The sequence below is a fragment of the Chaetodon auriga genome, chromosome 2, assembly GCF_051107435.1.
Source record: "Chaetodon auriga isolate fChaAug3 chromosome 2, fChaAug3.hap1, whole genome shotgun sequence".
In the NCBI taxonomy this organism is placed as follows: domain Eukaryota; kingdom Metazoa; phylum Chordata; class Actinopteri; order Chaetodontiformes; family Chaetodontidae; genus Chaetodon; species Chaetodon auriga.
This window is the reverse complement of record NC_135075.1, coordinates 8,551,890-8,565,954: the sequence shown is the minus strand read 5'-3', so window position 1 is coordinate 8,565,954 and position 14,065 is coordinate 8,551,890. Positions and strand designations below refer to the sequence as shown.

The 14,065-nt window shown below is 41.8% G+C and overlaps 1 protein-coding gene across 3 annotated transcripts in view; it reads left to right on the top strand.

Moving 5' to 3' along the window:
* The window catches only part of frmd4ba (FERM domain containing 4Ba), a 44,875-nt gene that overhangs the window by 8,414 nt on the left and 22,396 nt on the right, over positions 1-14,065 (top strand). The window contains exons 1-4 of one of the 3 annotated variants that reach the window (XM_076752700.1): positions 8,267-8,520; positions 12,871-12,936; positions 13,228-13,322; positions 13,660-13,752. In XM_076752700.1, the coding sequence (XP_076608815.1) occupies positions 8,359-8,520; positions 12,871-12,936; positions 13,228-13,322; positions 13,660-13,752 (416 nt within the window). In that variant the 5' untranslated portion in view covers positions 8,267-8,358. Of the gene's footprint in view, positions 1-8,266; positions 8,521-12,870; positions 12,937-13,227; positions 13,323-13,659; positions 13,753-14,065 lie in introns of those variants that run through there. The other 2 variants (XM_076752709.1, XM_076752717.1) reach the window with 2 other exon arrangements.

The window sequence follows — 14,065 nt, the reverse complement described above, 5'->3', positions numbered from 1 at the left end:
TAGTTGGCAAATTGGATTGAGGGTGATAAGCCAGAGGGTCTCATTACTAAACATCATCTAAATGCAGATATCAACTGCCAGAACTCTGCCAATTGCAGTTGCAAAATGGGTTTAGACACTTCAGAGTGTCTATATAGGACGTGAATTTATTGGTTTAATTGAAGGGAGCTATAACCCTTGTAGGGGGGACTCATGACTCCATATGTGTAAAGGGCAGAATTTCTGATTGCGGATTAGCCAGGCTAATATACATGATTGGTGTCAGACAATTCTAAAATCAGATTATCAAGAGCCTGTACACTACACCTCAGAAATCAATCAAGCGAACACTTACAAATTTGATGTTACACCTGTGGGGTACTGGAAACAGGGAATAGTCCATGTTTTTAGTCAAATTATTGAGGAAGCTGTCTTTAGACATCCACTCAGCTCAGCTAAGTAATTCATCACCATGAAATTCTCCAGTCTGGATTTTGGCCCCACCACAGTACAAAGACTGCTCTTATCAATGCTCTAAATGACATTAATGTCAGCATAGATTGTGGTGAAGTCTCTGTCCTTGTGTTATTGGACTTTACTTCATTCATTTGAAATGGTTCATCATAACATATTAATAGACAGACTTGAACACTGGTTTGGTTTCTCGAACATCATCCTGAACTGGTTCAAGAACAGAAAGCTCAGCATGTAGCTCCAGTTCTCAGAATCATCTTCAAAATTCTGCTGTTTGTCAGTAAATCACTGGATGGTTTAGGTCCAAGATAAAAATCAGATCTCCTGACCCAGTATGATGCTTGTAGACCTCTCAGACTGGTCTGAGAGTCCTCAGAGTCAAAACTTAACATGGTGAAACTTCCTTTAGCTTCTATGCAGCTTTGTTTGCTTTATTTTTTTCTGTCTGTGTACTCTATGAACCACTATTGGTTTCCTTTGGTTATCAGATATTCTATATACCGTACATACATCTGATTTGCGTTGCCTTTAACAATAGCGATATGGCTCAAGTCTCATTTCACCTGGATTGGATAGATTGCCATGAAATCTATTTCAGACATTTACTGTATGTCACTTTTCAGGATGAATAAGTAAATTAGTTAAGGGAATAACTTTGTTGACGAGTGCCACAATCAGGTCAGTAAGTCTTCAATGAGCCTTCCCATCAGCCTCAGCTGTTCTCAAATGTTAACATGCTAACACGCTAAACTGAGATGGTGAACAACATATTCAATGTACCTGCTAAACATCAGCATGTTAGCGTCATTCTCAGCATTAGCATGTTGATGTTAGCATTTAGCACCAGTGTGCTTAGTACAGCCTCACAAAGCAGCTAGTGTGGCTGTAGACTTGTTAAGCTAAAAGCTGAGGTTCAAATTTGGTTGTGTGGCTCTTAAAGTAGTGTGCTAAGAAACTTAATATGAGCTCTGACCTTTTCCTGGTTCCACACAAACGCTGCAGTGTGCATGATTCACAATTATGGACGGAAATTAGATAGATCCTGATTTTGATTCATATATATTTTCCCGACAAGGGTTGCAATTCATATGTATATATGTACAGTCTTCTTCCCAGCATAGCTCTGAATGAAAACAGCTTTGTGCTGTTGTTATTCACAGTGAACTATTGTGAACTATGATGGTTTGTCACATGACAGATAATTAATAAAATTCCCAAAACATAAGGGAATGTTCTGTAATGTCTCCACAGTTTAGAGCTCAAACTGTCTTCATATTGATTCTTTCTTTCAGACAGGATATCAGTGTAATACGCTTAAGAAGCCAAACAATTTAAAATCACTCTGTAGTTTTTTTTGTCCCTGCAATAATTTCACCCCCTCCATCGCCTGAAGGCTCATTACAGCCCCTCGCTGGTGGTGTCTCCTCCCTTCCCCCTCCTCTGCTTCACCTCTCTTGTTTCCTCTTTGTTTCATTTGGACGCCTGTGGAGATGTCAACAGCAGCCATTCATATTTTCCATCAATTGGCTGATATTGAAAGCTAAGGACACAGACTCTTTATGCTCCTTCTAAGAAATGTCTGGGCAAATCTGGGCACCCACAGTCCCTTGGGGCAACATTTTGTCACGGCAGAGAGTTCTGGGCTGATGGCTGACACAGCCTGTGTCCTCACACGCTTCCCCCGCTTTGACCTGCTCCTCTCCATAGCATCTGGTTTATACACACACATGGTTTTTTCATGGTCCGTGGCCTCCAGTGAGTCCCTGAGTGCCGTCCCATACAGCAAGAGGATCTGGCCCCAAATCTACAACCATAACCAACAAGCCAGTAGGTGGATGGAGGCAGCCTGGAGCCTCCAAGCCCTCGCCTCTTTCCCTGCCGTCTTTTCTTTTGGTCACACAAAGCTGGACCTGACTGTGCTGCCTAAACACACACAAAAAGCTTTTCTGTCTCGCCATTCATTTGCCAAATGCAGCTTTATCACATGGTGTTAATTGGCTGTAATTAAGATGTCTTGTGGTTCTTTAAATAGATGCAGTGACAATTTCTGTCAGGATGTATAATGGCAGCTTCTCTTGCGCTGGCAAGGTTGTCAAATGAGGGCCTTAGGGTAGATGTATTTTAAAATTTGGAGCTCTTTTTGTGTTGATTTAATGCTCTCAGATAATGTGGAGAGAACAAACAATAGCAGAAACAGACAGAGGACATGGTATTTTATTCCTGGATATTCATACATGAGATCCAAAAAGCCCATTAAATGGTGGGACTTGCATGCATGACCAGAGATGGCCCTCTTTCATGTTTTATGAACTTAATCTATTCATGTATGATGTATGACTACAAATCATCCTCCTGTCGAGTGTCATGTTTTCTGACAGCTGTGTCCACCTGCTCCATTTCTAACCATGAGCGACACTCAGGAAGCTTGAAAGCCATGCAAGCAGGGTCCTGTGAGGCCAGGACATTAAAACTGGAGTAAACAATCCGGCATGTGTGTGTGTGTTAGGCAGTGTGTCAGGCATACTGCACAGAATGCCCTCCATTCAGCGTGTCAGCTGCAGTCTCAGTATGTGGCATGGCTTGTCAGCTGTAGGCCCGTGTGGGTGACAGCTGTTTCCCTGCCCTGCTCAGGCTCTGTTACGTTCACTCGAGGCCTCCCCTTTTAGATAATCAATCTACCACTTACTGTACACGGTAATTGCCATCCCATGTTGAAATGAGCCCAGGGACAGGGAGCTGTGATGATCTTGGCAGCTCGGCTGCCCATGTCATGCCCTGCCTTGTATTCTCTACAGATTCGGGCCTATTAATACTCAACTTCTGGGACTGAACAAAGCAGTGGGCTAAATTGTAACAGCCTGCCTGTCTGTATTCTTATTAAACTTTAAACCCAGCCATCACAAGTGGAGTGAGGCCCTTATATTAGAAGAAAGGGCATGACATTGGTTTAAAGATAATAGGAAACCCCTCCAGACAGCATAATTTCCCAATTTCTAGCACTAAATGTGTTTCCCCTTTTTGTCCCTGGGGGTTGTGTGAGACAGTCGATTTCCCCATCTGCTGGCTATAAAGGGGGATTGCAACATGAACGCTAAGTATGTCAGCCACTGCTGTGCTTCCACAACAATTGATTGTGCTCTGCCTGAGGGGGAACATATAACATCAGCCTGAAAAGAATGAGCCTTTAAGTGAGCACACTCTTGTGTGCAGCACATGACTTGTGTAGAGAAATGGAGTGACACTACAGTGACATCAGAGAGGCTGACTGGCTGTGGTGTGAGGTCATGGTGTTTACGGCCGTAGTACCAGGCAATACTGACGCAATGGACGCTGCCTGTGAAAAGCTATTATCCAGAAGAGCACTTTACCCCCAAAGTAGACATCTCATACATATACTACAATATTAGATCACAGTGTGTTTGGCTTCTGAGCTGAAGCATTTCTGTGTGAAATTGTCTATGCGAAATCACCCAGGAGACAAAGAACCAACATAATAACCTCATTTTGAGGTTTTTGTATTGATTATTTAATACGCAGTATAAATATCATCAATATTTTGATAAGAACAATAGATCAAATGACTTTGTCTAATGTGAAGGGGGTTATTCATAGTGATAAACCCAGAGAGAATTATCACCTGACTTTGCAGTTCTCCTCAGTTCTGCCGACTAAAATGGCATTTTTCAACTCATTATTTTCATTTAAAAGCCTGCAAATTTACTGTTTTGGTTGACTCTCATGCTCCTCATCAACCCATTTCCAGATGCAGAAAAAGCTACATAAACCTTCTGTCCACTAGTCGGCCTACTCAAACGAGTTATCAACTCGCTTGTGAACATAATGGAGAATTTAGCAGCGTAAACCAACAGTCAGTATCCGATTTGCCTTTCTCAGCTGGCCAGAATTAAGACTCTGTATGTCATCTGGATGTAAATGTTGCTGTTCATTGTAACTAGTCTCATGAAGCCTGTTTACTACACTGACAAAGCTAGCAACTTACTTGTGAGAGAATCTAGCTGATAAATCAGACGTTTCCCCTAAGAGTTGGTAGAGACCAAAACAGAGCTGAAAGGAGAGTAAATATTAGACTTGGATAGTGGATAGAGACAAAGAAATGCTAATGTCGCTACGTGTCTCCTGGATGTGTAAATGGGTAACTGTTAGCTAATACTTTCATCATACCAACTTTAAGGTGGCCCTGCAATCGGCTGGCGACCGGTTCAGGGTGTACCCCGCCTCTCGCCCATTGCCAGCTGGGATAGGCTCCAGCCCCCCGCAACCCCGAAAGAGATACGCGGGTATAGAAGATGAATGAATGAATGAACTTTAAGGTGATGATATGTCAGGTGTTGTGTTGTTCTGCTGCCCCAAGTGGCCAAAAAACAGTTAATGAGGGTTTAATGGGAAGGTATGCATGGTAGTAAAAGATGCTAAAGAGAGCGCTAAGGCAGGGACACTTGTCGACAGACATTGTGAGGATCAGATGAACTGCTTATCGTACGTCTCTCAGAGTCAGTGCAGAGAGTTAATTCCTGCTTTCCCCTGGGATGCCCTCTCTGATTGTAGACTCCCACAGATTGATTCTTGCTGAGGCTGCTGCCCTTTCCTACATCTTCACCCCACCGAAACCTCAGTATAGAGCGTGGAAATCATCAGGGATTATCTACCGCCTGCAGGCATTTGGCATAGTGTGGATGTGTGTGTGTGTGTGTGTGTGTGTGTGTGTGTGTGTGTGTGTGTGTGTGTGTGTGTGTGCATGTTCACAAGAAGAGTGCGTGACTGTAGAGACAATGCCTGCATGCCCTTACATTGAAATACAACTTTTTTTTTTTTTTTTTTTTTGACTGCAATGCATAGATGATGTTTAGGTCATTTAATGTGTTTCATAATCTTAAAATAATACTTTTAATTGAATGTTAATTGCATATTTCCATATGAAACTTTTCTTGATTCCACCATCATAGTCACCATACAAGTGGAATGTTGGCAGATATTTTAATGGATTTTTCTATGAATAACTGCTGTGCTGCCAGATGCATCAGAAACTCTGTATTTATTAACAGTATGTAGAACAGAACCAACTGCTCTCTACACACGTGGCGGTCATGTGTGTGATCAACAGCAGCTTGTGCCCACCATATGTTTGGCTGTCTTGTCTGCTGACGCTCCGGGCAGCTGTGGCATCACACATCTGTCCATGTTTATCATGGTTAGCTGGTTATGGTGCATCTGCACCTTCAAAATGGGTCTCCGATGATGATGAAGTTGAAATGTCTATTCTGATTAGAATAAAGAGAGTATATCAGGAGATTCACTGTCAACCACAGACAGTTTTTCCATTTCATTTTCTATACAGTTAAAGGAATTGAATCATATTTTTTGGAAAATGCATTCACCTTCTTGTTGAGAGTTAAATGAGAAGATTGACATCACTCTCGTGTCTGTGTGGTAAGAATGAAGCTACAACTAGCTGTGCATTAGATTAGCTTAGCACTAAAGCTGGAATCTGTTGGAAACAACTAGCCTGGTTCTGTCCTCTGTTAACAAAATCTACCAGGACCTTTAAGGTTGGGCAGACACTGTATTAGACCCGCATTGTTTGCCCTGACTATTTATAGAATTGGGCCACATTTCTGGCAGATCATGCCTGGTTGTTATTTTCTGTAGCTTTTGCTGGGGTCACAACACTTCATTAATTGCCTGAACGGTCAATGATCTGGCCCTCAGACAGTTAGTTGGATTTCTGGCCAATTTTGGTCAGCTGTCATGCAGTATGATCAGTTCAGTCCAATTTCCCACATGGCCTGCTGTCAAAAGATCCACTATAAAGTGTAGTGAGCTTGGTTTAATATTATTGAAGTAATATTTTACATCATATTTTTATTTTTCTTCTTACTTTCCATTTTGCTGACATTGTTGAGGATGTAGCTGCCTTGTTTGAATAAATCTTATTGGCATTGTCAATGGAAAGATATGGTTTAGGGTTCTGGGTTTACGTTCTGTGTGTGCACCCACATTATGGCCTTCATTTAATGGCAGATTAACGCATGTAGTGTGAGTGACACTGGCTTTGCGAGGTGTTATGTGCGGGACTATTTCTTGGCCAACAGCAGTCACGAGTCTCTTCTAGTTGCCCTGCAAACTCACCATGATGACAAGACTCCAAGAGTTTGTTTTACAAGATATATTATGTAAACTAGTGAGCTTTAGACTTAGACTGTTACTTTATTGATAGTAACGTTCTTGGCAAGACAGCAAATAAGCCTATTTTACAAACTCTGAAACTCTGTCTTTGAGAGAACAGTGCAGGATCTGTTTGAGACCGGATGAAGATTCATTCAATTCTCCTTTGAGAATTGCTCATAATCCAATTTCTTATAAAATCCCAATGTCACAGCTGCCGGCAACTGCTCAGAATAGGCGGTTCACTGGCTGCACAGGCGTGGTAATTGATATGTTCATTTCCAACATGTATGCTGCAGAGCGGATTTACACTTACATGCATTACTGCATGCACTGAAGCAATTAGATGGCTGGCTGATCGCGATGGGCGCCAAGATGTTATTTATTATTTGTTTGTGCAGTGAAGGTGACATATGGAAAGTTCTGTAACTGGGAGCTCACTGTAACAGTTTGCCACTGACTGAGCAGCTCCACTGCCTCCAGTAATAGCAGAGGCAGAAAACATCACTCATTAACTTTCCTTCCCATGTTTTGGGAATTATTGGTAAAAATTCATTATCAGGTCAGCTTCTCTTACCTTACGTCTGCATCCTTCTTATGTGTTATCAGTGCAGATCTAGAGGTAGAAGTGTGCCTGTTCACGGACAGTTGCTCTCATCATGTTCAGTGAAACAGCCCCATGTTGACTGTGGACACTAAAGCCTTCTTGGAAACTGGGGTCACACAAACAAACAGCAGGATATAGTTTCCAGATGAAATGCAACTCATCTGCGAGCTCCTCCATCTCTTCTGTTTTGCCTCTCTCAGTATTGTCTGACTTGTTTATCTGAGTCAGGTGTACTGCTTGTGTACGATGTTTACTTATTAATTGCATCTATACAAAGACATCTGGCTGTGAGTCACAAGTGCTTTTCCTCCTCTTTTTTTTTTTTTTGCTTGCAATTTCACTTTTAGCTTTGCCCTGTCAGTCCTGCCATCCCCTTTGATCCAAACAAGACCAATTATTTTTAGTGTTCCTGCAGAATGTAATGGGTGGAGATGTCTGGGCTCTTCAGGAAATAGCTCCCACATCCCAGACAAAGTGACCATTCCCACACCCATTTTCAGACAATGAAATTGAAATACATGATGAAAGTAAACAATGAAATGAAAGATGAAGTCATTCGCTAAGCAAAATTCAAAAGGAGCATATTTTGGTGCAGCTTTATTTTGTAATTATTTTACAGAAGAGAAAATCACAGATTTGACCACAAAGACAAAATGTTTCCACCGTGATTTTACTGTGAGGAACTGAGGGAACTATTTATGACTTTAGAGGTTGAGTTGGCCGGCCGGAGATTGTTTCTGTGTACACTGTGTTTGTATACAAGTGTGTTTATGTGGAGGGGAGATGGAGCCTCTGCAGCAGGGGCCTCGTGGTTCTGTCCTGCCCTCCCCTGTACTCTATGAGGCAGTGTTTTGGACCAAGGCCCAGGACCAAGCCTGAGGCACGCTGCTCCGCTCCAGCCTCTCCAGAGCGCCGACTCTCACTGACATTACATCAGCTGGGGAGACACAGTAGACTATGTGTGTGTGTGCTGGAGTGTAGCTGCTCCTTTCAGCTTGTTGCTCTGAGGCAAAACCAAGTGCTCTGCAGATCCATCTTTCCTCCTGGTACTGCAACTGTGAGGTGTCATCAGAAAGAGGCAGAAACTGGCCGTCAGGGAGAAAAGGCGGCTAACCATGGCTGTGCGCATCATTCGTGGAATGGAAGACCTGGTGGCATCGAGCAGCCAGCTCGTCTGGAGCCTGGCACATCAGACCTTGAGGAGGTGGTACAATCGTGGGCTGATACCATGCAGACGCTTCCTAGAAGCCTGGTTCAGGATTGGAAAATGCTACCAGGTATGACAGCTCCTTGAGCTATGGCAGCAGAGATTTCTTTGAAAAGAAAGAAGAGTTTAAATATAGCAGCTCAGCAGCTTGCTTTATTGACAGCAGTTGTGAATGATTACTGTGCCAGTGCCAGATGGATTTCTTTGATTACCCATTGAATTTCCAAGTCTTATAATCTCCCTTCAAATTTCCCTCTGAGTGAAGTGAGTCAGTAGTTTTTCTCATCTGGCCCATTAGTGTATGCATGTGTTTATTTGCGTGAATGTGGGGAGCTACAGGCTGCCTCTGGGTGAGTCACAAAGCCTGTTTTTTAACAAGGGTCTGTCTCTCCCAGCACATATGGCAGTCATTAGAAAGCAGCATGACCAGCCGTTTGATCTTTCTGGCTAGAGGAGAACTTTCCAAGTTGTCTCTGAAATACATTGTTGCTGGAGCACCTGAACGCTGTCTGTGCGGTAATGCATCCTACTTGCATGTCTTTTGTGCAAACTTGAAAGTGCTCAGATCCCTCAGCTTTTCCCAGCATACATGTGAGAGTTTCTAATGACTAAGTTTAAAACTGTTTTTTCTGTAACAGTTACTAGTTGCATTTCTGCTACAAGGTACAAAAAGCTAGTCAAATCGACATGGTGACACAAGGAAAATCACAATATTCAGACAAGTTGTCATGCTTTTAAAGGGTATTACATTAAATGTAATACCCTTTATTAAAAGCAACACCTGACAGAATTCTCAGAAGTAAAACAATTATCAGATCCCTTTTAAGCCACATACCAGATTTTTTTATTTGCAGAATTATACAGTTTAGTCAAGTTTTTTTTTTTTTTTTTTACTTCACTGAAGTGAAAGTAGCAATACCACTCTATTATAAAACAGAATTACTATTATTAGTAAAAGTCATGCATTCCTAATTTCACTTAATGTAAAAGTACAGAGGAACTGGCGACATTGGTACCAAATGTAGTCATAATGCATGAATGGCCTCAGTCTGAAATATTATTATGTTGCTATCATGTTATAGATGCATTAGCATTTTACGAGGTACATTCATGTTGCAGGTGGTGAAGGTGGAGCGAACTGTAACTGCTTTATACACTTTCAGTCCACAACAATGCATCATATTTTATTAACCAATTATGTTTTGCTTGTAAAATTTTAACCTGAGAAGTGCTCTGTAACTGTAGGTGTTAAATAAGCGTAGTGGAGTAAAAAGAACAAAATTTCCTTCTGAAATGCACTTTAGGTGTAAAGTAACATCATGTAAATATTCAAGTCAACTACAACATTTCAGTAAACTTTCCACTACTGTGGATACAAGTAATCAGTGTCACTCAGCTTGGGGTTACTTAAGGTTAGAGGGAGAAGTGTTGGGCTGTAGATGTGGTCAGAGCTGCAGGGTGGGCCCAGCTCAACCTGAGCGGGTCAGTGTGGCTGGAGGTCATGTGAAGAGAGCACCATCGGTTCTCTCTGCTCATAATGACAGGGCTTCAGGGGCATGACCTCCCTGACACGGTCGTGACCTTTCACTTTATCATCGGGGACCTCGGGAAGCTCAGGTCCTCTCTTCAGCACTACCAGCTCTGCCAGCGCTACTTTGTTCATGCAATAGTGAATATTCAGCAGAGGATCAGCATCAAAGGATACACTCCATCTCCATATAGTGTTTTAAAGTGAATTCTTTAGAAAGCGGTTGAGCTTTCAGATTTGGAGAGAAGACAGAAACAAAGAGATTTGGATGAATATGCACAAATTCTGAAGGAGAATCAAACTCATTGGCTGGAAGGTTGAAATCAGAATGTTAACTAAAGGCCTTTGTCTATTTCTCCATGTTTTGTTGTCACTGCCCTGCAACAATGAAGCATTGATAGATGAGTTCTTGAAAGGATTGTTCCCTGGACAGTCACAAGAACTCATGAAAGGGTTCTATAGTAATTAAAAATAATTGCTAAATTGATTAATTAATCCCAGATTAATCTTTGGAACACATGCAATTAACAGCCATTTTCCATATAGTTAAAGGAAAGCTGTGGTTTTGATTGAGATTAACTTCAGCAATTCTTTATTTTTCCTGTTTTTGTCAGTGACAGAGTCTTTCCTCTTCTGGACCAGACATACGGAGCTCAAATAAAGGGCCAGTGCAGCTCACATTGGACAGTAGAGGGAGTGGGTATGGTGTTGAAATGTGAAGTTTGCATAATAGCAAGTTTGCGTGACTGCAAATGAAACGCTTTTGTTGAGAAGTGCAGCCGTTCCCGCAGAACCGTAAATCTCACTGAGGTTTAGGGCGTTGAAAAACAACAAAGTAGAAAAGTAGCTTGGACAATATAAAAGTGAAATGACTGCTCTGATGTGGTGCAGAGAACAATATGTCCTGGTAGACTGAAGTTTAACACCACGCCAGAGGGCGTCATCCTGGACACCAGCATGACCCTCACTTTCCACCAGTGAGGCCAAGTAGTTGGATGCCACATGTTTTTCACTGAAGTCACAGAAATAAAAGACATCCAGGACACATTCCTGAGCAGAAAACAGCATCCAGTCAACAAGAACACACAGTCTTGGCTTTGAGGTTCTGCCCATTGTCACTGAGATCAAACAGTAGTAAAATTCTGACTCTGTACTCATTTCCCAACCACACAAAAGCACATTTTCAAAGCATTGAAGCCACTGTGTGTAGAATTTCAATGTGATCATATTGTATCTTTCTTTTTGTTCTGATGGAAAAAGTTTGTGTTTGTAAAAACAGTCTAAAAACAGTACTCGTAAAACTTGGTGCCTTAAGTCCACTCAAGGCTTCTTTTTTGCCGCTGTCACGTTCTTGATACTGCCACTGGGGAGCGCCAAACTCTGTGAATTTTTCAATTCATATATTGGCTTTTATGATGTTGATTTATTCTATTATATTAGACCTGTTCAACCGGACTTTGCCTTTTTCCATGTGATGAGTTGGTGGCGTGGTTTTCAATGAAACATTTCTTGATGACCTCAAGCTCATCATACCTGAATGGAGCCCCGTTTCCTGGAAATGACATTTATATACAGCTAATCAGCAACAGCAAATACATTTAAAGGACACATATCACTGACCAAATTATGTTTTGTATTAACATAATGAGGAAATGTTGTTAATCAAGTTGCAAAAATGTTAAAGCTTAAAGTATATTTATTGACAATGTATTTAATTTGTATGCACACAGAGAAATCCATAAGATAGTGTCACAGTCCACAATGCTGCATTTACTTCATCACTCGCAAACAAACTGTTACAAGCGCATGTAGTATCATCCTTTATACAATCACGTGTTCACAAAGTGGTGAACATCACTCCATCCTTGCTTGTGAATGACTGAGCCTTTCCAGGATGCCCCTTTCATACCCAATCATGACACTATCACCTGTTACTAATCAACCTGTTTACCTGTGGAATGATCCAAACAGGTATTTTTGGAGCATTCCACAACTTTCCCAGACTTTGAAACATGTTGCCGCATCAAATTCAGAATAAGCATATATTTACAAAAATCAATGAATGAGGTAAAACATTAAATATATTGATTTTGTGCTGTTTTCAATTGAGTTTATGTCAAAAATGATTAACAAGTTATCGCACTCTGTTTTATTGGAACTGTGGTTGGAAAGGGGAATTCAAAATATTTTAAAATATCATAATATGAGGTTGAATGTTGGCAGCAGCTTGACATGCTAAAATACTTCCTGTCTAATATTCTTCACCACACAATAATATTTCTACCTTGTCCTGCATTGAAAGGCAGTTCTGCTGAGGGCACCAGAATGAATCTTAAAGCCATTCATCAAACAATACAGTAAGAATTCAATTAAACTGCACACGAACCTTCATTGTCTTTCAGTTTCATATCTTAGCAGCAGCGGAAAACGTAGGATGTTGACATTTCTGGGATTTTCATTAGCCCAGTGTTGTTGCAGAGGAAGAATATGTGGGGGGATAAAGACAATAGCATGTGTGGAGCCTTAGAGGCAAAAGAAACTCCAACTCTTTGTTTATGATTCATGGAGCACTCATAAAGAGCTGATTTCTGGCTGAAGTATCACTGGATGATGCTCCTGCAATGACTTTGATGTTCTGAAGCCTGGGTCCTGTATGGACACTTGCCTAGTGGCTCCTCTTACCTATTCATTCAGCACAAAGGCAAACATGACATTGAGGTGAGTCAGTGTTCAATGAGAGAAAGAGAAGCAGCCATCTTATCCCTGGGCTAAAACAGTGGAAGCGCAGCTTTGCTTGGAGAGGCACAGATGGAGTTGGAGATAGCGTGATTTTGCAGTGCCTGTGTTGTCTTGCAGGAAGTGTCATGTCTCATGTTGCCTGTCTTCCTCTAGATGACCGAGGGCCGTCTGTGCCAGGTTCACCTCCTGGACGACAGGAAGCTGGAGCTGCTGGTTCAGGTAGGGAACACTTTCTGCTTGCTTCCTAAGTGACAAATCATGCACACAACCTCCCCTCAAGGATTATACTCATGCACAAAGATGTACTGATGTAAAGAAGTCTTATTACGATAATCTTATTTCCCATGGCTCCTATTTTAGGTCATCCTGATCTTGTCCGTTCAAGTGTTTCAGTTAACTGTTTTATCAACGTCCTGTGTAGGCTGTAATATTTTATTGGGTTTCTAACAAATGACTAGCACATGCAGATGATCTCAACTGAACTCCTGTGTTTTAATCAACACCTTCCAGCCCAAGCTGTTGTCGCGTGAGCTGTTAGATTTGGTGTCCTCACATTTTAACCTGAAGGAGAAAGAATACTTTGGATTGTGCTTCATTGATGACACGTAAGTAAATTTCCTAAAACACTAACATTTTAAAGAGAAAAAGTGCAAAATGTCATAGTGTGTGTGTGTGTGTGTGTGTGGGTGTGTGGGTGTGTGCGTGCATGTGAGCGTGCATGCGCGCGTGTGTGTGTGTGTGTGTGTGTGTGTGTGTGTGTGTGTGTGTGTGTGTGTGTGTGTGTGTGTGTGTGCGTGTGTGTGCTCTTTCATTAATTGGATGATTTAGAACCAATCCTTGTTTACAGAAGCCTTCAGATGGAGTGGGAGGAGGTGTGGGGGACAGAGAAAAATTACAATAGTAGTATTCCAGCATTTGATTTATTCTTTTATCTCTGCTCAGTGGTCAGAATAACTGGCTCCAACTGGATCGTAAAGTCCTTGATCATGCCTTCGCTAAGACTTCAGGGCCGTTGGAACTCAAGTTCCTTGTGAGGTGAGTGCTCCTCCATCAAAGGTTTGCCAAATGTGATATACTGGTGGGCCTTATTAAACATGTCAGCATACACTGACGTGAAAGTCTCTGTGTTTTACTGAGTAGACTGCGCTGTGACTAATAGAGGCCTATTCTGAGCTTCATGGCCTCCATAGCCAGTCTTGACCAGCAGGTGGCAGTGATGAAACACAGTTTAAAGCCTCCTTTGTGACTCTGAAACTCCTTTAAGACCTACTGAGCATGATGAAGTCTGTGAATAATGCTGAGGTTCTGGAAGATGCACTGACAATCTATTTCAAGTGAACCTTGTTGA